Genomic DNA, 27,641 nt, shown 5'->3' with positions numbered 1-27,641 from the left:
TTGTTTGTGTTGCTTGAAATGACGGATGAAGTTGGATGTTGTGGTTCTTGTGTCCATAATTTTGGAGTCGCAATCCTTACACACCGCCTGTTCTTTTTTTACGAGTATAGACTACAAACTCAAATTTCACTATTTTGGGCATAATACCTTCCATGACGGCGGCCACCTACGTTTGCCTCTGTGTGTCTGCTCTGGAAGGTTGCCTAGCAAATTGGCAGGGTGGCGCATATAGCACAAAGATGTTCCAAAAACAACTCTACGTAACTTCTTAATACCTTGAAAAAAAAAAAAGAATACGGCCTGGCTATTACACTAATACAAAGTCAAGTCCTTTTAAGTCATCAAGTCAAGTGGGGGGTGAAGCTAAATGTTCTCAGCTGTTGTGTATCTGATGCACAGACAGTGTACTGGATGTGTTTTCTTGCTCTCTTAAAAAAAAATAAAACATTTGATCACAAAAACAAACTAAACAGAATTGCCATACTTTCAGATGCAATTAAAGCGTACCTTTACAGTCATATCTATGCATACATGTGACAGCAGTGAAGAGTGTAGACTTCGGGTCAGTCTTGAGGTGGCGTCCAGCAGGTGATCAGCAGGTTAACTAACAGGGAGTTTATGGAGCAGCATGATGAGGTGTAGACCTAGGAATCATTCACACTTGAACCTGCCTTCACCCACCCACCCACCCTCGCCTCCTCCCTGCTGTATCACACCTGAACAGCAGAATCCTGTTTCACACATTCACATTGTGATGAGAAAAACTCACCAGCTCCAGCATGACCAGCTGGAAACCCATTCACCCTGAACATGCATCATCCGCTGCTGCTGTCTGTCACAACACAGACAGTGAACAAGGATTTGTACATTCATATTGTGCCTGTTTGTTGGGTTCCATTTTTAGTAGCCTACAGTATATACTGTTGCAAATGCATGTATGCCTTGAAATACTTTGTATTTTATGATAATGCCTTTACTGTTATCGTCAGTTTCAGCGTTGTCAGAGCTCTAACCTGTCTTTAAAGCTGGAGTGTGTATCTTTTGTCTCCCCCCTCTGGCACTGAGAGTAAATACACAGACACTGTGGATGCATGCATGTGACGTGTGCCTGCTGGTGAGCTCACCTCATCTCCTGTGCGCCTGGTTGACGTAAAAATGTATCAATTCATGTGTGCCAGGTAGGACAGTCGCTACAGACGTCACAACTCCTGTGTACTGAGATATACAGTTGAATATGTTTTTTGATTTACTGTAAATACCCGACCAGAATGGAAGCCAGAGGTTAAAGTATTTTTATTTAAAATGTTATTTATTAAGTTAGCTGTTCGATAATATTTTCTGCAAGTTTCATTTGAATTGAGCTGTTAAATTATTCTGAAAACTGGAATTTCCTAAAAAACAACAAAAAAACTGCACATTAACTCTCCTAAACTGTATAATATGGAAGAGGATTAGGGCCACATGTGAACACAATATTTGATTTCTGAGTCAGAATTCTGAGAATGAAGTCAGAATTCTGACTTTAAACTCAGAATTCTGAGAGTAAACTTTTTTTTCTCAAAATTCTGACTTAAATCGCAGAATTCTGACTTTAATTTCAGAATTCTGATTTGAAATGCAGAATTCTGACTTTAATATAAGAACTGAAATACATCTTTCATACTTGTGGCCCTAATCCTTTTCCGTACTACAGCCCTGCTTGGAATCAGCGGAAAGTCAAAGAAAAAGTCATGGAATTTTACACCCAAGCCATGATGGAAGATCACATTATATATCGGGCCTTTTGTAGGACTGTAACGGTCATGATAGCTGCCGTGCCTTCCCACCACCGGGGTGAACCTCAGGGCGCCCTCCCCTACACACTCAGCCAGAACACCCATGTCATGTGTCGATGTAAAAGCAGCAGCCAAGCTGTCTCCCTGGGACAGACCCTGCCACGCACACATAAACACCCGTCCTGTCGTTATGGCAGGTCGTAAAAAACAAGAGACCAAATGCAGGGTGAGGATGTGGTGGCCCGGCAGATGAGCGTTCTCTGCTCGGTGTTTACTTTTCATGCGGCGTAGCCCGGGGATAACCTTGCGTGCGTGTGTGCGCGCGCGTCCCTCCGCCTGTCGCTACTGACCCAAGTTTGAACCCGCTGAGAGATATTATTTTTTATAACACACACACACACACACACACACACACACACACACACACACACACACGCACACAGAGAGAGAGAGACAGACGCGCGGGAGGACAGAGAGAGAGAGCAGGTCAAAGTCTTCCTCTAGATTAGGAAGAGGTTCATTCTGAGAGCAGGCTGATAGTTGGGTGTCAGGCGGAGGGCAGCGAGGTGTTAATCATCATTTCATCTCTCAGAGTCAGATATATGCTGCCTCATTGTTATGACACATCATAAGGGCAACAGGGGGAAGGAGCAGGCTGTCGGTTTGATGCCACATGGTGAAATATGTGTACATCCAGATTAAATGATTCAAAGTGAACTCAACTAGAATTCAATAAAAAAAAAAAAAAGAAAGTAGGGTTAAGGTGAATGGCAGCAGTGAGTGAGACCCGCAGGGAGAAGGATTAAGACACAATCCGCCTCTTTTTTTCATTTGCTGAAGCAGCTGAAAATGTGCTGCTTAAAAGCTTTTTGCTCTTGAATGCAGGCCGCCCTGCAGGCATCATCACTGATCCCACAAACGGGGCTTAAGCCAAGGTAATGAGTGTGTAAACTAGCTGCCTTATTGATAACAAAGGCGTCTTGGGACGCGCTCCCATTGTCCCGGAGGGAATCATCACCTTTTCTCAGTGAAATCCGCCGCGGATTGTCTGCGTGCAACAGGAGGTAGGGATTAGGATGCGGGCCCTGGAACAAATGGCGAGGCAAGTCAGCCCAGTACAGGCCGGAGGCGGGGCCGAACGACACCCACAATTAAAGATGAACTTTGAGTGAACTAATTTATCTGAGGGAGGAGAAGGTAGCAGGCTGCACGCAGTCCTGGCAGCCTATAAAAGCAGCGCAATGAGCAGCCCTGGAGTCTCAGAGCTGACAGAGTCTCACCTGAACTAGCCCGCTGCTCCGCATCTCTCCAACAAGACGCCGACTGTCACTGAGTCCGCTGCAACATGGCTCTGAACACTCTGCTCGCCACCTTCCTGTGCACCATCGTGCTTCCCGTCCTGCTGTTCCTGGTGGCGCTGAAGCTGTGGGAGGTTTACATGATCCGAGGCAGAGACCCGAGCTGCACGAGCCCGCTGCCCCCGGGATCCATGGGCTTACCTTTCATCGGAGAGACGCTGCAGCTCATCCTGCAGGTAAACGCGTGACACAGTCACTGACGCCTACTTTCACACATCCACGTGGATGCTCCAGACGCTGCGAGCAAATGTCATACACTTGTGTTCACTGTTTGTTTTTTTGTTTATGTGTTTTCATATTGGTAAACAATATGAGCAGTGTTTCCAACTTGCGCTTCCATGAGTCGCTTATGGCACCTATTTAATTGGAGTAAATATGCAAGTGTAATAATGGCAATAATAATTAAAAGACTGCTTAATTCAGTTTTCATTTATGTGAATTTATCATCGTAATATTGATTCATTTGAACAGTTCTTTAATAACAAGTAGCCTACATATTTGTTTCTGTTTGTTTATTTCCTATTGACGTTGAATATGTTTATGCCCCAACAAACAAGGCAAATTCCTTGTAAGTGTTACTCAGGCTACTTGGCAATAGACGAAATCCCTTTCTGATTCTGATTTTACAATTGTATTTATTATCGGTTTTTGCTTTGTGTGTAGATGTTGTTTATGTGTATCAGGGGTTGTTTATTCATCATCATGTATTGGTCTGTATGTTTATGTTTGCAGAGGAGAAAGTTTTTGCGGATGAAGCGGCAGAAGTACGGTTACATCTACCGCACACACCTCTTCGGGAACCCCACGGTGCGCGTGACCGGAGCGGATAACGTCAGGCAGATTCTGCTGGGAGAGAACAGGCTCGTATCCGTGCAGTGGCCCGCTTCTGTACGCACCATCTTGGGCTCGGATACACTGTCTAATATGCACGGAGCCCAACACAAAACCAAGAAAAAGGTAATTTAGGATTTCAGTTAAATACTTAATTTTTAATGGCAATTTACTATCAGTATCATAGTGGATATATACGTTTGCTTTATCATTTGCTCACTACAGTCTAAAACTACCATCAACGTTTCAAATAACCTGTTATTGACACATTGTCCTTTCTAAGCAGATGCACATGTCCCAGCCTATGGCACTGTTGGCTACTTAAAGTAAATTTAGATTTGATGGCACATTTATTAGTAAAATTATTTTCTTCTTATAGCTTAATTTATATTAGGGGGCACAGAAAACTAACATAATTGTTGTACGTTTTGAAATTCATTAAGTAATTCATATTTAAATTTAAATTAAAGAAGTGAGATAGTTTTTGATTGTCCAGTTAGAACATATTCACCCAATAGAAATCAACTTTTTGAAAGAATTTTTGAGAAATTTGTGTTTCTATTGAAATACAAGACAAAGGCAGGTCACTGCACTAGAATCGAGAAAAACCTCACTAATTTCATAAAATACTTGAAACAAGATAATTTGCACTTGAAATGGATTAACATTTTCTAAATGTACTGACAGATTTTTTTTCACTTGCTCTAAGAAAAATAAACTTTTTGCAGTGCACTAAGACAACGTCATTAGATCTACTCTGTCCTACTATCAAATTGCGCACATTGGCCAAAAATTCATTACTCAGAAATGCGTTTTGGGTGAAAAATACTAGCATATGCATGGACATTTGCTTTCATAAATCTAACACATCTTCCCTCCCCGCCCTTCTCCAGGCCATCATGCAAGCATTCTCCACCGAGGCTCTGGAGCTCTACATCCCCGTCATTCAGGAGGAGGTGCGGGCTGCAGTGGAGCAGTGGGTGGCCAAGGACTCTTGCGTGCTGGTCTACCCAGAGATGAAGCGGCTGATGTTCCGCATCGCCATGAGGATCCTGCTGGGCTTCGAGCCAGAGCAGATCAAGACGGATGAGCAGCAGCTGGTGGAAGCTTTCGAGGAAATGATCAAGAATCTGTTCTCGCTGCCCATCGACGTGCCTTTCAGCGGACTGTACAGGGTAAGAGACAAACACATGATCGTTACATACAGCTAGGGTCCTTTTTTCTTCTTTTTTTAAATCTGTAAAGATGTGAATCAAATTTCAAAATGAACCATGAAAGGACATGCGTAGATGCATGGCTAGGTGTGGTTATGGATAGTTTAATGATGTAATTAATGACATTTCAAATGTATTTTTGATTTGGGTTGTGGTTTTTATATAGGACGTTATAGGCTTCTACCACACCCTCACATGTTTTTTTTGTATTTCTTCAATGTAATTAGTTTTTTATGTTCTGTGAAACAAATAAACTGAACAAAGTTGAATGACCATACCAAGGATTTTGCATATTACATCATAGCCAATGTTTAAAAGCATGCTGATATCAAAAAGACCTGCTACACTGAAGAATTACCTCAACTCAAGCAAGTTGATCTAGATTAATTTATAAATGAATGCCATTGGGATTGTAGTAAATGGGCTTAAATATTCAAAAACTCTGGTATGGTCCTTTTTTTTAAGTCAGAAGTTGAACAAGCACATCACATGAGGCAAAGTGAAATGGTTGAGTGTGTTTGTATGTAGATATACAGTATCCAGTGAATGCAAACGTCAGTTCACCTTCTTACATTATGTTTCTCCTCTGCCCTCCATTCATCCTTCCCTCCCTTATTTCCACCTCTTCTCTGTCCATCCCTGCTCCTCCTGCCATCTTCTGTCCTCCAGGGTCTGAAGGCGAGGAACTTCATCCACTCCAAGATAGAAGAGAACATCAAGAAGAAGGTGCAGGAGTCGGACAAGGAGTCCAAACACAGAGACGCTCTGCAGCAGCTTATCGACAGCAGCAAGAACAATGGGGAACCGTTCAGCATGCAGGTAGTGACATAATCACATTTATTTTTCATTTTATTTCATGCTTATTTGTTATTGCAAACATGCTAAGGCATAGACATTTGTGCAACAAATCTCAGATAGATAGATAGATAGATGGATGGATGGATGGATGGATGGATGGATGGACTTCATTTATTCCAAATTGGAAAATTACTGTTACAAGCAGCAAGTTACAAGGACATACACATATCTAGAAAAAAAAGGAAATATAGATGACAAATACACACAAAGATTAAAAAAGTGACTTAAAACACACAAATCCACGTGCAAATCAGAAGCTGCTGCAGCAGGCTGCCGCATGACACCGCGCCATCTTGAAACTGTACAGCATCACAGCATTTAAAGCTATTGCTAATATCCAATGCATGTTCCTATTAGGGCTTTCAAACAGCCATAAAAAAAACACATAAACATACAATAACTCCCCCATTACCCCATGCCAACTGACCCCAAGATGTGACTACAGGTCTGATTATCAATTAAAAACTTCTTCAGTTTAATTTTAAAAACCATCACATCTACATTGTTGCACCACATAAAAAAAATGAATAAAAGTGTCTTATGTCACTTATATAAGCCATTGTTTTGGTTAGGGCCTGACTAATTTTATGTGTCAACATTTCTGTTTCCAGGCCATTAAGGAGTCCGCTACAGAGCTGTTGTTCGGGGGCCATGAAACCACAGCGAGCACAGCCACCTCTCTGGTCATGTTCCTGGGCCTGAACCCTGAAGTTGTGGATAGACTGAGGCAGGAACTGATTGAAAAGGTAATTGCACCGTACAACTTAAGTTCTATAGGTTGTTGTTGTTGTTCTAATACCTTTTAATAGTGGCGGCTGCAATTTAGTTTTTATGCTAAACATTCAACATAACGGACAATCCATTGTAACTTTGAATTAATCTCATTCAAAATCATATGTAAACATGAGCAGGAAAAGGTCATTCTTGAACTTTCAAACACTAATTGGCCAAAAAAGGTCTCAACTCAAAGTCTAACTACTACCTTTTATCCCCATCTCATGGTCTTTCATCAGCAAATTAAGCTTTCTTGGTTGTCATACTAATTCACACGATGACATCTGAGCTATCTCCATGACAACTGAGCAAACTCTAGCTGCTGGGGAAGACCATGAGGTGGAGTGTAAAACCCTGGGGGGAAAGAACTGAGTAATCTGAAGCAAGTTAGTGATTTGAGGGGAAAGTGCCTGCCGATATCTACAGTAATAAAGTATATCAAATTACACAATGGGGTTAGTATACCCTTTGCTTTCCATATAGATAATAATCCACATTAAAGTGTTACCAGTAAAGCTAATTAGTGCCAGATGTGTTAGATTAATCCCTGATCAGGAGCCAGGTCAGGTAACACTGCTGAGTTTGGTGTGTGCTTTGAGTTTCTGTATAACTAAGCTTGTCTGTACTTGAAAGGCCGGCAGGGCTAATGTGTAAACAAGTATGGATAGATTATTTTCAGTTTGTAAAGCCACCCATTGTGGTTTGATTAAATCATTATGCTTATTACTGTAATATGAAATCACTGAAATCAGTCTGGGTGACATGAACAACCAGAACAATTCCATTTCTCACCAACTATCATTATACTTTGGTTATACTGTCCTTCGCTTCTCCTCACATGCCAATTTGTCTGTGTCTTCAGGAGGAGCAGGGGATGGACCTCCATAGCCTGAACATTGAGTCCTTGGAGCAGTTGAAGTACACCAGCTGTGTCATTAAAGAGACTCTGAGAATCAACCCTCCGGTTCCTGGAGGCTTCAGAGTGGCCCTCAAGACCTTTGAACTCAATGTAAGTTAACAACGATCTCTAGGAACAAAATCTGTAAATGGCAGATTGAACCGAGAGATGAGACACAACCTGTATCAAACTGTGTGCTTACTGATCATTTCCCCTCACCACTTTCAGGGTTACCAAATTCCCAAAGGCTGGAACGTCATCTACAGCATCTGTGACACTCATGATGTGGCAGAGATGTTCCCCAACAAGGAAGACTTCCAGCCGGAGCGCTTCATGACCAAACCCTCGGGCGACTCCTCCAGGTTCCAGTACATCCCGTTTGGAGGGGGCTCTAGGATGTGTGTGGGGAAGGAGTTTGCTAAGATCTTGCTAAAGATCTTCCTGGTGGAAGTGGTCACAAAGTGTCACTGGACTCTTTTAAATGGGCCACCCACTATGAAAACAGGACCTACTGTCTATCCTGTGGACAATCTGCCAACAAAGTTTACCAGCTATGTACAAAATTTAAATTGAAATGACAAGAGATCATGTTTCCTAAAAGCAGTGTAGAGTGAAATATGAGGTTTCCCAAAAGTCTCAAATCATCTGTGTTTTACCTCCAAATCCACAGGAGGAACTACAGTATAGCTACTTGGGGAGTTTTTTGGAATTACTCTGTGCACTAAAGAATCCAATCAAAGTCCGCATTTACACAATGATCTTCCATTTTTTTTTTTTTTGACACAACATAAATTGTACATATTGTAGATGACTTAAGAACGTATTTTACATTTTATATTATGATGTTAATACATTGAATTTGTATAAATATATATGTTTTGTTTGAACAAACTAAACGCGAGGCACTATACACAGACATGGAACACTTTAATCAGCTCAGAGGTGTATCTATAGGATTATGTACATATGTAATGTAGAGTCTGTTTATATAACTTTTGTATCTTACCCCAACTTATTTAAGTGACTTATGTTATATTGTATGGGCTTTTTATTTAATAAACTGTTATGCGAAAATTTTTGTTTTTTGTTGTTTTATTCAAATTAAAGGGTTGAACTATATTGTATTAAAAGAATGTCGGCATTTTGAGAAATACACTAATGTGCCTTTTTTTTGTCAGAGTGAGTGGAAAAGCTCGTCTGAAGTAAGGTTAGCCTAGCTTAGCATGAAGATTGGAAGCAAGGGGAGAGAGCTAGCCTGACAGTCCAAAGTTCAAACCTACAGCTCTAAAGCCCCCTGATAACACGTGTGGTGTTGCGTTGGAAAGAGCTCACAAACCTGTGTTGGTAGGGTGTTTTTTAAAGGTTTTCTTTTTTCACTTTGGACAGAGTCAGGCCAACTGTTCCCCCCCCCCCTCCCCCCGGTCCCCGTCCCCGTCCTTAGGCCAAGCTAGGCTAACCACGTTCTGACTCCAGCTTCATACTTCACACACCGACATGAGATTGATTTAAATTTTCTCATCACTCTTAGTAAGAAAACTATTTAATATCATTATTTAAAAACCGATGTACTGGTCATATATATTTTTTGTCCAATAAATTTACCTGAAAAATCTGAGTTTAAGGAAGAACCTTTATTCAAATTGTTGATAAATAGGTTTACTGCAGTACTCATGATCGGCAATCACAACTTCATTGTAGCACACGTAATAATACACAGAATATAATAAAAACAAAAGGTTTAACAAAGTCGTTGGTGATCTGTGTGAGTGAAAATTATGAGATTAAGAGCAACTCTGGTTTATTTCAAAACACCAGGTAAAGTTTTCTGATGACAGTTAATGTAGGCCTATTTACTCTGTAGACACAAAGGGTGGGTGGTCCATACACACACACACACACACACACATTCCATTATCCTTACAGAATCAATAAATTGTGTGGGGAAAAGGAAAATAAGAAGAAATCTGGAATCCATAGAAGGAGGGAAAGCAAAGCAGAGGGCTGATGACCGTGGCAGATGAGCAGACAGAGGGTGAACCAGAGTTCATACCGATCATTTGAGTTTCAGGGCACTGAACCAGTATAGACCTTCAGTCGAGTAGTAGCATGGTCATGGGTCCATGTTTGCTGCAGGGTCAGAGATAAGGTTCTCACATTAAGGATAACAAACAGTAATTGGATTGCTGTTGAATGTGTTTATGTTGCAGTGGTCAATGAAAAGCAGTTAAAGTGTGGATCTGGGTGTTTAAATAGACCACTTTGAAGGAAAGTAGCTGGAAAAGATGTGGGTGGGGAAAAGGTTCAGTTTGCTTAAAACCTTGATCAGAATCTGAACAAAGGGTATGGGATTCATTTTGTCTGTTAATGAAAACGCAAAGAAACTATAATTGCAAACCAAAATTATTATTATTCCAAAATATCACAAGAGCTGTTACTGATCAGCTGCAGGTATTGGCAGAGTCACAGTAACCAGATTCCTTTGTACATGGACAACAGAGTTATCCAGATTAGAATGTTGAAGGTAAGACACGAGTGGATCTTTTGGTTCCTTGAAGCTTGTTCTGAATCTGAAAGTGTTGTCAGAGCAACAAGTCCCTAAGCCCAAACCTGCAAAAGTGCCGCTAACGACAGTTATACTGTGAACACATACATGAACTCATTTTCCGATACAAATGGCTTGCTTTTTTAGATTCATAATGAAAGAGTGTTAATATAATTATGCTTTTAGATAACAACATGCAGGTTATTGTAAAATCACCATGACCTGTAATTATCACAATCAAATGTTCATAGTGAAAACTTAGCTGTAATTATAAATGATGAAGCAAAGTAAAATAAACTAGTTTGAGATATGTGAGCAAAAGAGACAAACTCAATTACAAGATTCTGACCAATGAAAGTAGCCTAGAAATCTAGACGCACCCTAGTGGCAGCAAATTTATTTTGCAGCCAGGGGGGTCTAGGCACTCGTTGACTTGCGAGCTGGAAAAACCAAATTCTGGTCAGGCCAATCACATTGTGTATAGAGTTGGTGGGCGGGGCTTATGGCTGCTGCTGGTGAACAGAGGTCTTCTGGAAGACTTGGAGTTCAGCTTTTCTTTGAGGAAAGAATAAAGAACGGCACTGAAGTCATTCTTAAAAAAGGAAGATGTGTTCGGAGTTTTGCCGACCGGATACGGCAAAAGTTTAATCTATCAACTAGCTCCGCTACCTTCTTCGTTGCTCTGCCTGGTTGTAGTGCTATCCTATTGCGTGCAGAGGGAATTTGAAAGACAACCGTTTATCCCGCCCCTCGGATTGAGCCCTGTCAATGGTGAGTTCCCAGACCCTACATCTTGATGTGGGTCTGGCTTGTCAGGCTACAATGAAAGACCAGTGGAGCCAGAAAATATGACTTTAATTTGACATTAAAATGGGAATTTGTCAGTTAAATACTACAATGTATTAAATGTTTAACTGGAGAACTCACATTGCTGAAAATTTACTTCCAATTAAAGCTGCTTTTAGTGTGGTTTTATTTTCATACCAAGCTTATTATTATTACATAAAAGTCTCTTGGACGTTCATGGGGGAGAACCTCACCAATCAGGCACCAACATGACTCGTAGTGAACACATTCACAGGTAATCTTGAACTGTTGAACAGTAATGGAAGTGTGGAAACAGTGGAAACATTGGGGAGCACATTGTAGAACAAAATGACTCCTTTAACAATGCAGGAACACAAATAAACGGGTTCTCTGATTGACTGCGTTTCTCCAAGTATCCTGGTTATTTCAGTACCTGCAAACACACAGATTGACGGGGAATGTTCTAAAGTGTCAGTCTAATCAGCAACATGAAACATTTTGACTGCATGTATTTGTAACACTTTATAGAAGTGTTCACTTAGCCAGTGAAAGCCAGTGTTTTTGCAAGCTAATGGCGGATTTACTGGAAGATGTGCTTTGGCCTCTTTTACAAGTTGTTTCTCTTTCTGGTGCCCTTCTGATTTACACCAAGCCTCTCTCTACTCCACAGAAACTTCTTAGCATTGTACTGTTGTCCCTGGCCCTTGTTTATTACTGTGCTACTTGTGATTATTGGATCCACAAATGCTGAACTGTTGTCCCTATTGTAAGTCACTGTTGATAAGAGTTTCAGCTTAATGGCCAAATTGTAATAGTAAATTGTAGCTGACACCTTTATGCCCAGCCATCCTATCCCTGCTAGTCCAGCCCTCGAACGATGTGAATGAACTTCTCTGAACTTTGCCTCCTCTCCTCATTCTAAAGAGCGTCTGCTTCCCTCCATTGTTCACCATCACCCAGTGGAGACAAAACTTTGCATGGCCAAGGCCATTTTCGTCTAAATTTGTGACCATTGTAGTGAATTTACAACAGGGTTGAAAGAAGTTTGAACCTAGCTTGCTTTCAATTAGATCCTTAGGCCTGAACATGGTCCAGAGTAAATCATTGTTATAGCTACAGAAGTAATGTTATTGAAGGCAACACTTTTATACACTAAACCACTTTGTTGCCATGAACAGTGCATGAGAGAGGTGAAGGGCGGAGGCTGGAGGAAGCAGAGACAACCACAGAAATGAAAAGAGAGAGAAAAGGAGAACAAAATCTGCTTTCCAAGGTTTTGTCTGTGTTTGGTTTCAAGCTTTACATTTTCCCTGTGACAGTGTATTTTGTATTGTAAACTATAGTATATAAGTGTTTTGAAGGTTGCAAAATTAGATCTCACACATAGACTATCCATGAGTTGAGTTTCTGGTGACTAATGGATGAAACCATTACTGCATGTTATCTCTACGTCTATCTCAATGCTTTTACTACAGATTCTACTAGAGACTTTGCCAGACCCTCCTCCACGGCGCTGCAAAGGAGGGTCTGGGTAGTCCACAAAGGAATCTGGGATGGGAGAAAAACGTGCTCTGGTTTATTGGCATTTTTTTTAAACCAATCACAATCGTCTTGGGCGGTGCTAAGCGCCAGACGGAGCCACGGTGCCTCTGCTAAAAAGCCTGTATGTACGTGTACTTTCAAAAGTAGTTTTAGTCGTGCAACAGAAAACTCAGATTGGACAGACAGTCTAGCTAGCTGTCTGGATTTACCCTGCAGAGATCTGAGGAGCAGTTAACCATAGTCCTCACAAATCAACCGGAGTTTAAAATTACAACACAAAGAAAGCGAAATGTAATGGGACATCCAAAAAACGGACATCCGAAAAGAGTGACATCCGGCGGAGAGCCCGGCAGAACAAAAGCAATCCCAGAAATGGAATGTCGTGGATATAGACTATACTAGAGATGTCTAACATTTACGAAAATATGCCTGTGTAACATTTGACCCAGAGTAAAATTATAATTATTTTATCTGTCTGCATTCACTACAGTGGGTGATCAGTTTTTAAATAATTGACTCAGAAAAAAGCTTTCCTTGACATTTATTCTTTCATATTTCACATTTACAAGGGGCTGTTTTCACTCTGATCAGAAGCCTAACAATCAAACAAATGGTCAGCAGAAGAAGGAAATAATCTTATCAAATGAAAGTCGCTTGTCCTAATGCTATAATGTGTGCTTATTCAGGCACAGTGAGAATGCACTTTAACTTCAATGGGCAGTTATTTGGTCTGATGACCAAGGTCATTTAGATTCAATCGGCTTATAGAGTCTGTGCTGGAGAAGTCAATGTAAGTCAATGGGAGTGTTAATTCCTTAAACTGCGTTTGCACAGCGTCTGCTTGCCCCTCAGCCCCTGCTGTGGAGTCATATGAGTGCCCAATAAGAGATGCTAATGGCGTCGTTAGCATGGCTGTTGGTGGCTCACTGTGATTATTCATAATTTGAGAGACCGTTGACAAGTTCAGCAGGTCAGATAGAGTTCAGCACCCTGGGAGAGGTACTTATTACATCAACACTCCTTTATCACACAAGTACTCTGATCAAGGTTTACCTACTGCTGTTTGTGCTGAGATGCCTTAAATGTTAAAGGGGATCATTTGCAAATGACTGTAGCCTATCACCTAACTGTCATACACAAATTATTTTTTGGTGGCGATGGGGGGATCAGGTGGTATCCGTACACTGTTTACTCTTTCCAAAATAAAAGCACCAAATGCTGTTGGAATGCAGTGAAGAAAGTGACACAGGCAGAGAGGTTGAAGGGAAGCAGGTAACGGAAATAATCACAGTCACGCCAATTAAAGATTAATTACAATAACTCTTCATATACAGAGTTCGTGAATCAAAGGGTCAAGAGAGAGCAAGGATGCTTCCTATTGATACATTGTTTTCTTTTCAAGTGTGTTTGTGTGCAAGTGTGTGTGTGTGTGTGTGTGTGTGTGTGTGTGTGTGTGTGTGTGTGTGTGTGTGTGTGTGTTTGAAAAGAGAATGAGAGGCCAGAGGAAAGACCCCAGCACTAGGTTGTATGTCGACCAAAATCAATGTCAATATGTAAATGAGAATCGCCCACCCTGACCTCCCTCAACCCTGGCGCGGATTCTTCTTCTTCTTTTTCCCTACAAACTTATTTTATGCGTTGGTCACATCATTTGAGGTCTTATCACTGTCTCTTAAAAGCTTCATCTTTTTCTTCCTCTCCCAAACCTGTAACACACAGGGCCTCAGTGTCAAACCTGGGAATAGATTCAGGAGGAAACTCATTAAAATAGATCAAATGAACACCAGCCACTGTTTGGCTAACAGTCTTACATTAGCATTACATTGCTGTGGTTTGAAAGCAACAGTCGGGCATTTCAACAACATAGCCACCTCGTTAAGGGCACAGCATGGTTTCTGTGCCAATCTGCATGCCAAGTAAGCTATGTGAGATTGCTGTTCATTGACTACAGTTCAGTGTTTAACACCACAGTTCCCCCCAGGCTCGTCACAGTGGAGTGGATCTTTGACTTTGCTGACGGGCCGACCCCCAGGTGGTGAGGTTGGGCTTTTCCCACCCTTATCCTTAACACGGTAGCACCCCATGGCTGTGTTATGAGCCCCTGCTGTATTCACTGTACATGCATGACTGTGTAGCCAAAAAATGTAGGTATTTCACATATTGGGGATTGGTCTATGAGAGCTGTGTGGAGGCAATCCCAGTCTACTGGTTTTCCTCTGTATTTCAAGTTCACTCTCTTTAAGAATCCAAACCATCCAGCCATTTCTCCCTGTTGAGGTCAGGTAGAAGGTAGTCTATATCGACAACGTTTCATTTCCAGGATTGTTCAGGTGCCTCCGGAAATTCCGACTCATTTTCGGCCGGATGTCCGTTACCTTCCTCTTCCTTTGTGTTGGCGTTCTAACCTCCGGTGGATTTGTGAGGACTATGGTTAACTGCTCCTCAGATCTCACTGAGTCCGGCGCTTATAGCGCAAGACGATTGTGATTGGTTTCATTAAATGCACGTTTTGCATCGTTTTGGCCGATCATCCAAGCGAATCCTGTAAACGCACTGCCTGAAGACGCTCTTTCAACCTTTTATCTCGTGACGACGTCTCATAACTACAACAACAACAATGGCTGACTACATGCTCGTGTCCACACGCCATTTTCATTGTCTTCTTCTTGTGTTTGGTTTCTTCTTCTACTGTCTGTTTGTATACAGCGCGCAAGCTTTATGCACGTGGTCCGCCTCTTCTTCTCCATTTTTTGGTGAATTTCTGTAGCAGAAACAGCGCCACCTATAGGCCTGGAATATGAAGTAGCGTGTTGAGTGATTTACAAATGGTTCAGTTTGGACGCAAATATTCTTGAAATGATGCCAGACGTGGCCTGAGAGGCTCAGGAGTTCAGTTCAGTTTATTCTTTGTCCCAGAAGGGCAATTTGTGTGCAGCAGGAAGACATCACATGAAAATATACACCTCAACCACACAACAATTAACTTACTAAAAACAGCAATACATACAGCAATAAGCAGCAATAGCAGAAATTATGTTGGGGCCATAATAAAAAGTAATAATCAATAATAATACATTTAAAAGAAATACAGGGATAACTAAGATGAACAAACAAAAGCTATCACCTCCTCTTAGCTAAATTGAGTTCCTGAATGGAACGAGGAATAAAAGAGTTTTTATATCTCTGTTTACGAGCTAATGGAGTGCTAAAACGTAAGCCAGAAGGTAATAGCAAGTATTCTCCAAGTAGGGTGAGTGGAGTCCTTGCAAATAGACATGGCTTTTTTAAAAATTTGTTTGTTAAAAATGTCTGTAAGGCTACTGAACTTCACACCCACTATCTTGCTAGCCACTTTCACAATTTTTAAAAGCGCATTTTTATCCTTGACGGTAAGGTTTCCATACCAGCAAATAATAGAAAATGACACGACAGACTCAATAAAAGCTTTGTAAAACAAATTCATCAATGTTTTATCCACCAGGAATTTAGCAAGTTTCCTGAGTGCAAATAGTCTTTGTTGGCCTCTCTTGCACACTGAAACAGTATTCAGTTGAAATTTTAGCTGATTGTCAATTAAGGTGCCCAGGTATTTATAGTATGGCACCATGTCTATGTCCTGGCCCTTGATGACACTACTACGTGGAGGATTGGGATGATGTCTGAAATCAATGGACATATCCATAGTTTTTGTAATGTTTAGATGTAGGAAAGCATCCCCACACCAATCAACAAAATCATCAATTACTGGAACATGGTCATTTTCATGTGCACAAAGAAGGCTAACAATAACAGAATAATCTGCAAACTTGATAATATGTCTATTTCTATGGTGGCTACAACAGTCAATTCAATTCAATTCAATTCAATTTTATTTATAGTATCAAATCATAACAAGAGTTATCTCGAGACACTTTACAGATAGAGTAGGTCTAGACCACACTCTATAATTTACAAAGCCCCAACAATTCCAACAATTACAGTAATTCCCTCAAGAGCAAGCAGTGCGACAGTGGCGAGGAAAAACTCCCTCTTGGGAAGAAACCTCGGACAGACCCAGGCTCTTGGTAGGCGGTGTCTGACGGGCCGGTTGGGGGTGTGATTGGTATATAGGATGTACAACAGAGGGGACAGGACACATCCCTGTGGGGATCCTGTGGATAATATTACCTCACTAGAGAGCTCCCTGTTCAGGAGGAGCTACTACCCTCAGGCCACTATCCTAAATGAGGTCAACACCTAAGACTGCCCCTCCTCCAATCATACAGAAATGTATTACTACACTCTGCACATAAATTAAAGGATTACATTTCTGCATGTCTTCCCACTCTCTCTCTCTCTCCCCTTTCCTGTCTACAGCTGTCCTGTCTGTTAAAGGCTAAAACGACCAAAAACATTACATTTCACTGAAATTGTTCCTTATATGATTTCTTGTGACAAAAAAATTTATTGATTGATTGTTTGATTGATTGATGTTTTGATTAATCGCAGGCAAGACTGAAAGCTACCCAGGGGTCCAAAGCAAATATTCCTGTAGACTGATTTGTACAATGCTGATTATTTGGAGAAGTTCAAATCTAGCTGTTTAACTGAGAACCCCCGAACCACACACGAAAAAAATACCATTAACGGGTCAAGTGATCAGTGACCCCCAATGTCTGCCATGTATGTACATCTGTATTGATAATGATACATTAAAGAGATGACCAAAGATGAAAGTAACACATGTGTTTAAACAGAGTCACTTTCAAATTTACACACACAAACACATACATGCATGCAAAAATGTCTGCATTTGATCAATTGTCGGTTCACTTTTCAAACTCAAAGTCACGGGCACAAAGTTTTAGCTTACCTGTGTGCGAACACATGCACATACAATGAATTAATCACAAATGTACTGAATGAATGGTTTCATCTGTAAAGCAAAACTCAATGGCTGTGGCTCTCACATTCAGTAAAATCACCAAGAATAAAGGGGTTGTACTTGACATTCAGAACAGTAATATAGCAGTAAACAAATATTTGCTATGTAAAGACATATTGAAGTAATGGCGTCCTTAGCAGAGAATGAAGTCACACTTCCTCTGTGTGTGTTTTAATCCGAGCTTCTCTGTTCTTTGTTGTGTTATGTAGCTTTACAATACAGACACAGGTTGGTTCTTTACTTGCCTTCCACGAGAACACAAACAATGGACTAATGTTAATTTTACCTGTAACATATATTTAAATTTGAACCGTTACATCAATAAATTATGTATTTATTTACTGCATGAAATAAACCATGAATTAAATATGAACTATGAATTATGCATTAATCATGCATCATGAACACAGCCTCTATGTATCAGCACATTACATGTTAGCCACACCGGCCACGTGAGTGCATGTGAGTCACTCCCTTTGAAACTGTTGGCCCTCCCCATTTCTCCCCGTCACTCCATATTTATTTGATGACTGCTCTCTGTACTGACAGTTTGCTCCATGCTTGAGGTTTCATTTTGCTGGCTTTGCTGGCTTATACTTATTAGACAGCGATTGGTTTACGGATTAGTGACGTACCTAATCAAGCTTGCCTGGGATACATTTAAATCTCAGATTTCATGGAAGTGCACTGACTCTCCCCCTTCAGGAGAACATTGTGAACACACCTCTCTACAGTGACAAACTCTGCACAGATACAAGTCAGTATAGTTGAGGTCAGATATTTTAGGGGAGATAAACATAAGAATAACACATTTTTGACTGGAGGAGGACTTTAAAATATATCACAAAAGTTTTTTAAGGAAATGGGTTTTTTGTTGCTATTGTGCAGTTAGGGTTTGTAGGGTAGGGTTTTGGAGCTGGATGTGTCAGATTGATTCAGTGCCTCCACAGTTAGCTGCTATAGATGATTTCACTGTTCACAGTTGAACGTAAAACATCTGACAGCAGAATAACCTCTGTCATCCTCTGTGCTAAATAGGCCAACAACACAAATAGGGGTGGAGAAAAGAGGGGAAAGGAGACAGGAAAGGAAAGAGATCAGGGGAAAACATGTCAAAAAATGTAATTTCAGCATTTTACATGCCAGATTTTGACAGACGGTGAAAACCAAAAGGGAAGCAGTAACATAATGCTATGCCACAGTAAGAGGTTTACCCACGTTCGTCATTCTCAAAGTATGAACAAACTTCTAATGCACTCGTAATAGTGCCAGCCAAGACCAGGAAATTGAAGAAACTAGGCAACTAGGTAATGGACACTGTATGTTTATGTAAGCTCTTGGATGTCACTTTTTTAATTTTGTTCAGTTTGGCTTGTATTTTTCATCCTACCAGTAGACAGCCTCTAGGTCCATCTATCCTCCACCACTTTGGTCCAAAGCAAAATATCTTCACAACTGCTGTGACGGAGGAACACTCTCAGTTCTCTTCTGAAAGTTGATGTCCACAATTGAGCACATGCCACCTTTAAGTGACCTTATTATGTGACATGTCAGCATTTCAATGAGGACCATGGAGCACTTTTGACACTTGGATATAGAAACTAAACTTCATCCACAGCAGCAGCAGCTAGTTCTTCGGTTCAGCGCCTTCAGTGGACACTTTTTCACAATTTTGAAACCTAATTTATATACTGTTTTTTTGATCACTCAGATTTAAATGGGTGGTTAATAACAGATTTTCCTGTGGTGTGACAGACTCAAAACATGTAAATTTTTGCTTTACCGTAACTGAGGATCACTCTGATGACATCATCATTGTCACTTAATCTATAATTTGAAGTAATGAACTAAAATCTTTGTATGGTTTAACCCAGACTATAAAACTGACAGCTTTTTGGTATCAGGAAGCTGCTGCTGAGAGGTCAAAACTACCTGCTTCTATCATTCAAAAACATGTTCTCATTCATCCTCTTATCATAGCAATAAAAGTAAGTACACTCTCTTAAAAAAACATAGGTCAGGTGTCACCACAGATATGTGAACTGTAAACCCAGATAGCAAGGGTTTTCCTGGTACTGTTAAATGAGCAGTACACTGCTTCTTTGAACTGTATCTTTGTAGAAGTGCATTGAGAAATGCTGAATTTCCCAATAGGTTACACTGTTTAGTTGAATGGTAAGTGGTTGGGTTTTCAGTGCAGGAGGCTTGAGGCAGTGGTAAGGTGCACCAGCTATTTATTTCAATAGCAATAATAACACACCGCCAGCAGATTCCAATCACAAATGCTGTAGGCAACAGGAAAGCATGGGGTCATGTTAGCAGCAGCCTCAGAAGTCAAGTTAGTTTTATTTATTTTATATTACAATACACAAAAACCTTAATCTTTAGACCCTCAGATCAGGTTAGGAAAACCCCTAAAAGAAATGTGGAAAAAAACTCGCAACAGAGGAGTGAACCTTCTTCCAGAATGGAAGGCATGCACTTGATGCAATGATCTCACCTTACCACAACATTAGCTTATAATACTTAAATTCCCTAGTTATTGTATTGTACATATTACATAGAAAATAAGCATCTCATAAAGAGGCCTCTCTATCTGTTGGTGAAGGCTGCATGATACAGATGAAAGCTCCAGAACAAGTGGATGTGACATAAGTTTGGTTTTGAAAACATCTGAATTTAAGGACACACTAGAGACCATCATGCAATGGGACACCACCAGCTACGAAGCCCTGATTGCGTCATTATCGTGGTGATCAAATCTGTCCACAGACAGACAGACCGAGTACTCAAATCTGCTTCTGTGGTAGTTCCTGCTACAGTAGCTGTCTCCAGGACCACATTTTGCCATGATGATACACACAGACTCACAAGATGAAATCAAAACCAGTGTCAGGGCTGGTAATCAAACCCCCTCACAATTTTATTACATGACACCTCCAAGATTGGTGTTTGAACACTCCAAAGATGTATTTTCCCTGAATACTCCGGAGACGAGAAATGCATAGACAAGCAGAAATAAACTAGAAAATACATTTCCTGCTGAAAATGCTTGTGAATGCTGAAAAGCTAAATTGCTGAAGCTAAACTGGATTGCTGGTGTTATTGCGCAAGAAAAAGGTGGAGTAGTGAGAATATTTGGAAAAGTGGGAATGGTTTTAATTAGTATGAATTTCATTGAAATGTTGAATAATACCAATAATGTATCAAACAAAAGTGGAATATTTAAATTTTTGTTTTTAAAAGCAGTTGCAACACTGAATTGCTGGTTAAAATGTGTAAGAAGGTGAAGTTGTAGGGAAACGTGGAGAAATGTAAATGGTTCTAATTAATAACAATGTTTTAAAAAAGCAAATTATAGAAAGCATTTGCGAACGTATTGATATATAATTTGTGTGGATAAAGTTAATAAATGTGGGCGTATCAGCGATTTGAAATGTCGAGGATGTTTAACTGGGGCTGTCAATGAAGGAATGCTTGTGGCTCTTGGCAAACAGAGCACACTATGTACACTATGTCTAATAGTATAGTCTATCTAAAAAAAGTGAGTGTATAGCATGTCAAGAAAAGTGATAAAAAAGTCATAGTATAGCTTGTCAAAAAAATTTGAAAAAAGTCATAGTACAGTTTGTAGAAAAAAGTGATAGTCTAGTATGTTATAAAAGGTGATAAAAAAGTCATAGTATAGTATGTCAAAAAAAAACAGCATAGTATGCCGAAGAAAGTCATAGTATAGTATTTTGAAAAAAGTGATAAAAAGTCATAGTATAGTATGTCAAAAAAAGTCATAGTTATAGTATGTGGAAAAAAGTTATATGACAGTATGTCAAAAAAATTGATTAAAAAAAAGTCAGAGAATAGTATGGAAAAAAGCCATACAAAAATCATAGTATAGAATGTCGAAAAAAGTGATAAAAAGTCATAGTTTAGCATGTCTAAAAAAGTCATAGTATTGTATAGCATAAAAAGGGATAAAAAAGTCACAGTATAGTATGTCGAAAAAATTGTTAAAAAAGTCAGAGAATAGTATGTTGAATAGAGTAAGGAAAAAGTCATCGTATTGTATAGCATAAAAAGGGATAAAAAAGTCACAGTATAGTATGTCAAAATTTTTTTTTTAAAAGTCAGAGAATAGTATGTTGAATAGATTAAGGAAAAAGTCATAGTATAGTATGTCGAAAAAAGTGATGAAAAAGTCATAGTATAGTATGTTGAAAGAAGTCATAGTATAGTATGTGGAAGAAAGTTATATTATAGTTTGTTGAAAAAATTGATAAAAAAGTCAGAGAATAGTATGTCAAAAAGAGTAATGAAAAAATCGTACTTTAGTATGTCGACAAAAGTGATTAAAAAAGTCATAGTATACTATGTTGGAAAAGTGATGTCACAGTCATTGTACAGTATGTCAAAAAAGCCATTAAAAAAGTTGTCAACACGGACAAATAAAGGCCAGCCTTAAATTAAGGCCAGGGAAAAATCACAACAGCGGTGATCCCTGGAGGCTGCACTAAATATATTTATAATATATAAGCCTGGTTCCACATGTGATGTGGAACCAGCCCTTCAAGGCGATGCTGCATGATGCCTACGATCAGTGGATAGCTAGGGATGCAGATAAGGAGCAAGCTACACAGTAACTTAAAAGCCCCCGCCCGACGCCTGCTTGTGAACTGGGTGGTCGCTGCCTGGGACAAACTGGACTTAGATATCGTCAAAAAGTCTTTAAAGTTTGTGAAAACTGATGGGAGCAAAGACGACGATGCTTCAGGTTGGGACAGCCTTGCGTTGTTGGACGGGAGGTGCTCACTCAAGTAGTTTTTATGGTGTGACACCGGATGTCATGATGTGACATAGGCCTACTACACACACGTGTATATGAGCATATATGTGTAGCTCTGAGGAAAACATAGATTTTTTTTATGTTCATGCTGGTTATAGCTACCGTCTGTAACGTTAATCAGAAACTGGTGTTCTGTATCCCAGTAATGTGTTTTTCAAAACTACCGTATGCTCTTATTGTAATGTACCAGCAATACCGTAAAAAAACGAAGAAAAGTCATAGTATTCAATGTCAAAAATAGTTATCAAAAGGTCACAGTATAGTATCTTGAAAAAATGATTAAAAAAAAGTCATAGTATAGTATGTTGAAAACAATTCATAAAACAATTCATTACAAAATTCATTAAAAAAATCATTACAAAATTCATTAAAAAAGTTGTAAAAAGTCATAAAAAGGAAATGTATAGTATGTCAAAGAAAGTCTGGAAGAACATGCAAATTCCACACAAAAAGGCCCAATCCGGACTAGACATCGAACCAAGGGTCAGAGTGTGCAGTGCCTGTTCGCTGGTGCTAGTTGGAGCAGTGCTAACAACTAAGCCACCGTGCAACCAAATTTATGTATTGAATACAGTCATACGTATGTTGAAAGAAGCCATTAAAAAGTCCCAATATAGTATGTCGAAAAAAGTGATAAACAAGTGACATTATAGTATGTTGAAAAAAGTCATAGCATAGTATATTGAAAAACAGCCATTAAAAAATTGTAGTAAAGTACATCAATAAAAGTGATAACAAAGTTACAGTATAGTATATCGAAATAAAGCATTAAAAAACCTCAAAAAAAGTCAAGTAGTATGCATGCCAAAGAAAGTCTGGACCAAACGCAAACTCCACACAAAAAAAAAAGTTATAAAAAAGTCATAGATGTATAGTATGACAAAGAAAGTTTGGAACAACATGCAAATTCCACATGAAAAGGCCCAGTCCGGATTGGGGATCGAACCAACGGTCAGAGTCTGCAGTGCCTATTTGCTGGTCTTAGTTGGAGCAGTGCTAGCCACTGAGCCACCGTGCAACCAAATATATCTTGAAAACAGTCATAGCATAGTATGTCGAAAAAAGATGTTAAAAAGTCTATAGTATGTCAAAAAAAAAGTGATAAACAAGTCAAAGCATAGTATGTTGAAAAAGTGATAAGAAAAGTCATATATAGTCTGTCGAAAAAAATTGAATACAACCACAAATATACTTAAAGAGCTGAACATTTTGATATTTTAAAGCATTTTGTAAATGAAAATATGCAGAAGTAGTAGGCACCCGAAAGTTGTACAAAAGATTCCAATAACAATACTGTGAATCTGCTGAATCAGCATTCACACAATTGAACATATAACACTAGTCACCCTAATTACTGCACAAACTAGAAACATTCAGTTCAATTCATAACACACCAGCCAAACAAACTATACAGTATGTTTCAGTTTAGCTCTAGCTCTGAATCAGCAACAGTATGTACACAACACACCACAAATGCTAATACACTTACAAATTGGGAATCTGTATAAAATACATTTCGTGCAATACAGTTTGTACAATTAATAATAGTGTTAATAATCAGGAGGTAATATGTTTATGAATATGTGCATTCAATTCAATCCTAATCCTATCGCAAGATGCTGTCTAGTTGTCCATTGTGGTATCATCTTTCCTGTAGTCTCACTGGCCAATTTTTGCCATGATAGCAGCTAGGGATGGCAACGTCTTGCTGTTCTTCAGTCTGTCTGTCGGTTCACTACTGTGGTCCATAGAGACAAATCATTGTGAACATGTTAGCACTATACTGACATAAGCATTTAGCTCAAAGTACAGCCTCACAGAACCGCACTCACTTAATGGAACACATCTTGTTTTCTGCTGCTATGTGTCATTATGTTAGCAAATTGTTGTGTGTGGTATGTTTTATTTGCTTAAAAAATTGTGGGCGATGTACAAATTGGAGCTAAAGGTTAAAAATACGTTGAATTATAGTAGTTATTAGTTATATTTCTGTCTGTGAACTATACAATTTATTTATGACTTATTCTATCTATTTTTTTTATGGTGACATGGTTTGTACAGAGTAGGCTCACAGTTTTATACCACATTGTCCTGAGAGCTCAGTGAAACAAGAGCAGTTGTTTTGGTCTCGGATGGGGAAATCCTCTCCGTTTCACTGCTGTCAAAGTCCACAGGGATTACACTGTGCAGATTTTCCTGCCCTCAAACATACTTTGCCAAGTTCAAAAGTTCAGCACAGCTCTGAACTCTGTCAGGGACTCTGGTGGCAGGCAGGAGGCAGGCAGTCCATTCTTCTGAATTGGTCTGTACTTCCAATAACAGCTATTCCCAGTAAGGGTCAGGGAATACTTAGGTATTAGGGGAGTAATACAACTATACAGCCAATGTGAGGGTAATACTAATGACTTAGTTTAGTAGGAGGAGGTGATAAAAAGCAGATGTGTGCACACACACACACACACACACAAACACACACACACACACAGTAGCCAGTTATTTCTACTAAATGAATACTCCCTGTAAAGTCATAGAGGCTGTTTGTAACTTAAACAATCATGTTTATTTAACTCTGTACAGAAATGGCTCAGAAACCTACGGTGGCCGACAGGGGCAAACGCCCTGCAACTAAGAAAACAAATGCAAATAGACAAAACACAAGCAAATCAAGAAAAACAACTTAATTAATTTGACAACACATGCAAACACACTGCAAATACACACAACACAACCAAATACATACATTTGTTGCATTTGTTTTTGGGGTTTGTGTGCTTTTCTTTTTGCATCGTTTCATATTTGCAGCTCGTTTATTTATTTGGTTGTGTTGTGTATATTTGCAGCGCGTTTTTGTATTTGGTTGTGTTGTGTGTATTTACAGCGCGTTTACTGAATGCTGCGCATGTGTTGTCAAATTAATTAAGTTGTTTTTCTTTTTGCATCGCTTCTTTTTCCGGGGTTTGTGTGCTTTTCTTTTTGTATCGTTTTTTATTTGCAGCACGTTTATGTATAAGGTTGTGTTGTGTGCATTTGCAGCGCATTTGTTGAATGCTGCACATCTGAAGTCTCTTTTATATAGACCTTAGTGGTCCCCTAATACTGTATCCGAAGTCTCTTTTATATTGACCTTAGTGGTCCCCTAATACTGTATCTGAAGTCTCTTTTATATAGACCTTAGTGGTCCCCTAATACTGTATCTGAAGTCTCTTTTATATAGACCTTAGTGGTCCCCTAATACTGTATCTGAAGTCTCTTTTATATAGACCTTAGTGGTCCCCTAATACTGTATCTGAAGTCTCTTTTATATAGACCTTAGTGGTCCTCTAATACTGTATCTGAAGTCTCTTTTATATAGACCTTAGTGGTCCTTTAATACTGTATCTGAAGTCTCTTTTATATAGACCTTAGTGGTCCCCTAATACTGTATCTGAAGTCTCTTTCCCGAAATTCAGCCTTGGTGCAGAATTACAGCCACTAGAGCCAGTCCCACAATGAGCTTTCCTTAGTATGTGCCATTTCTGTGTCTGTAGCTATTGAGGAGGGGGTGGGGGGGCAAGGTGGAGAGTAGGGGTGTGGCCTTGACCAACTGCCACTTTGCTCGTTTGAAAGCCATGATGTCTCTCTCTCATGGGTGGGCCAAATTCTCTGGGCGGGCAAAGCAGAGAAAGGAGAGGTAACCTTTCCCCTTATGACCTCATTAGGAGCAAGATTCCAGATCGGCCCATCTGAGCTTTCATTTTCTCAAAGGCAGAGCAGGATACCCAGGGCTCGGTTTAAATCTATCGCCATTTCTAGCCACTGGGGGACCATAGGCAGGCTTGGGGAACACATATTAATGTTAAAACACCTCATAAAGGGACATTTTCATGCCATGGGACCTTTAAGTTGCAGGGCGTTTGCCCCTGTCGGCCACCGTAGAAACCCCCTTATTGTCAATATACCTAGAATACATCCAGTGAATGCCCTAGGTCTCTAGTTTGTGGTTGTAAAGTTTCATGAGGCTGTGATTATTCTAGAGGTCACAACAGGTGTTACATTTTATACATTGAGGTCAAGTTTTAAAAAACATATTCACTACACTGAAATGGCTACCATGGGGACTAACATCATCACATAAATATAATTGAGCTTATTGAATCCACAAAAATCTCAGCAGACCCAATGTATGCAACTCCAAGACTGATTAGGGACCCCGATATGCAGAAATATTAAATGGCCATGCCAGTTTTGCCCTCGTCAAAATGTAGCCTTTGGAGTGTTATTTAGCCCCCTTCCTGACAAGCTAGCACAACATGGTTGGTACCAATGGATAGGCTTGAAACAATAAGCTGATGTGCCAGATGGTTTGTTACAATTCAATTCAATTCAATTCAATTTTATTTATAGTATCAAATCATAACAAAAGTTATCTCGAGACACTTTACAGACAGAGTAGGTCTAGACCACACTCTATAAATTCCAAAACCCCAACAATTACAGTAATTCCCTCAAGAGCAAGCATTAGCAGTGGCTATTGCGACAGTGGCAAGAAAAAACTCCCTTTTAGGAAGAAACCTCGGCAGACCCAGACTCTTGGTAGGCGGTGTCTGGCGGGGCCGATTGGGGGCGTGATGAACAGTGGTGATAACAGTCACATTAGAAGTCACAGTGACTTCGAAGGTTATCGTGGAAGTTCATGTCATAGCAGGGCACATCGTGTCATACTGAGTAGTGCAGTCTCCTATACCGGATCCTGACTACTCTGTGCATAGGAACATCACAGCAGGGCGTTGCGGGATGTAACGTGGCGCTGCAACTCCTCACTCCTTAACTATAAGCTTTATCAAAGAGGAGGGTTTTCAGTTTACTCTTAAATGTGGTGACGGTGTCTGCTCCTCGAACCCAGACTGGGAGCTGGTTCCATAATACTGGAGCCTGATAGCTGAAGGCCCTGGCCCCCAGTCTACTTCCAGAGACTCTAGGAACCATAAGTAGCCCCGCATTCTGGGAGCGCAGTGCTCTAGTGGGACAATAAGGTACTATGAGCTCTTCTAAGTATGATGGTGCTTGACCATTTAGAGCTTTGTAAGTCAGGAGGAGGATTTTAAATTCGATCCTATATTTCACTGGAAGCCAATGCAGAGAAGCTAATACAGGAGAAATATGATCTCTTCTCTTAGTTCTCGTCAGAACACGTGCTGCAGCATTCTGGATCAGTTGGAGAGTCTTAAGGGACTTATTTGGGCAACCTGATAATAAGGAATTGCAGTAATCTAGTCTAGAAGTAACGAATGCATGGACA

The 27,641-nt window shown here is 40.0% G+C and overlaps 1 protein-coding gene across 1 annotated transcript; it reads left to right on the top strand.

Moving 5' to 3' along the window:
* Positions 1–2,660: 2,660 nt before the first annotated feature.
* Positions 2,661–8,746, top strand: cyp26a1 (cytochrome P450, family 26, subfamily A, polypeptide 1). The gene is made up of 7 exons (XM_028567807.1): positions 2,661–3,309; positions 3,866–4,090; positions 4,858–5,139; positions 5,848–5,997; positions 6,648–6,782; positions 7,673–7,819; positions 7,937–8,746. The coding sequence occupies exons 1-7, from the start codon at positions 3,121–3,123 to the stop codon at positions 8,279–8,281; spliced, it is 1,473 nt and encodes a 490-aa protein (XP_028423608.1). The 5' UTR covers positions 2,661–3,120; the 3' UTR covers positions 8,282–8,746.
* The last annotated feature ends 18,895 nt before the right edge of the window (positions 8,747–27,641 follow it).

This window comes from Perca flavescens, chromosome 21, assembly GCF_004354835.1.
Source record: "Perca flavescens isolate YP-PL-M2 chromosome 21, PFLA_1.0, whole genome shotgun sequence".
Taxonomy (NCBI): domain Eukaryota; kingdom Metazoa; phylum Chordata; class Actinopteri; order Perciformes; family Percidae; genus Perca; species Perca flavescens.
Note: the sequence above shows the minus strand (reverse complement) of the source record. Positions and strands in the feature narration are given on the sequence as shown.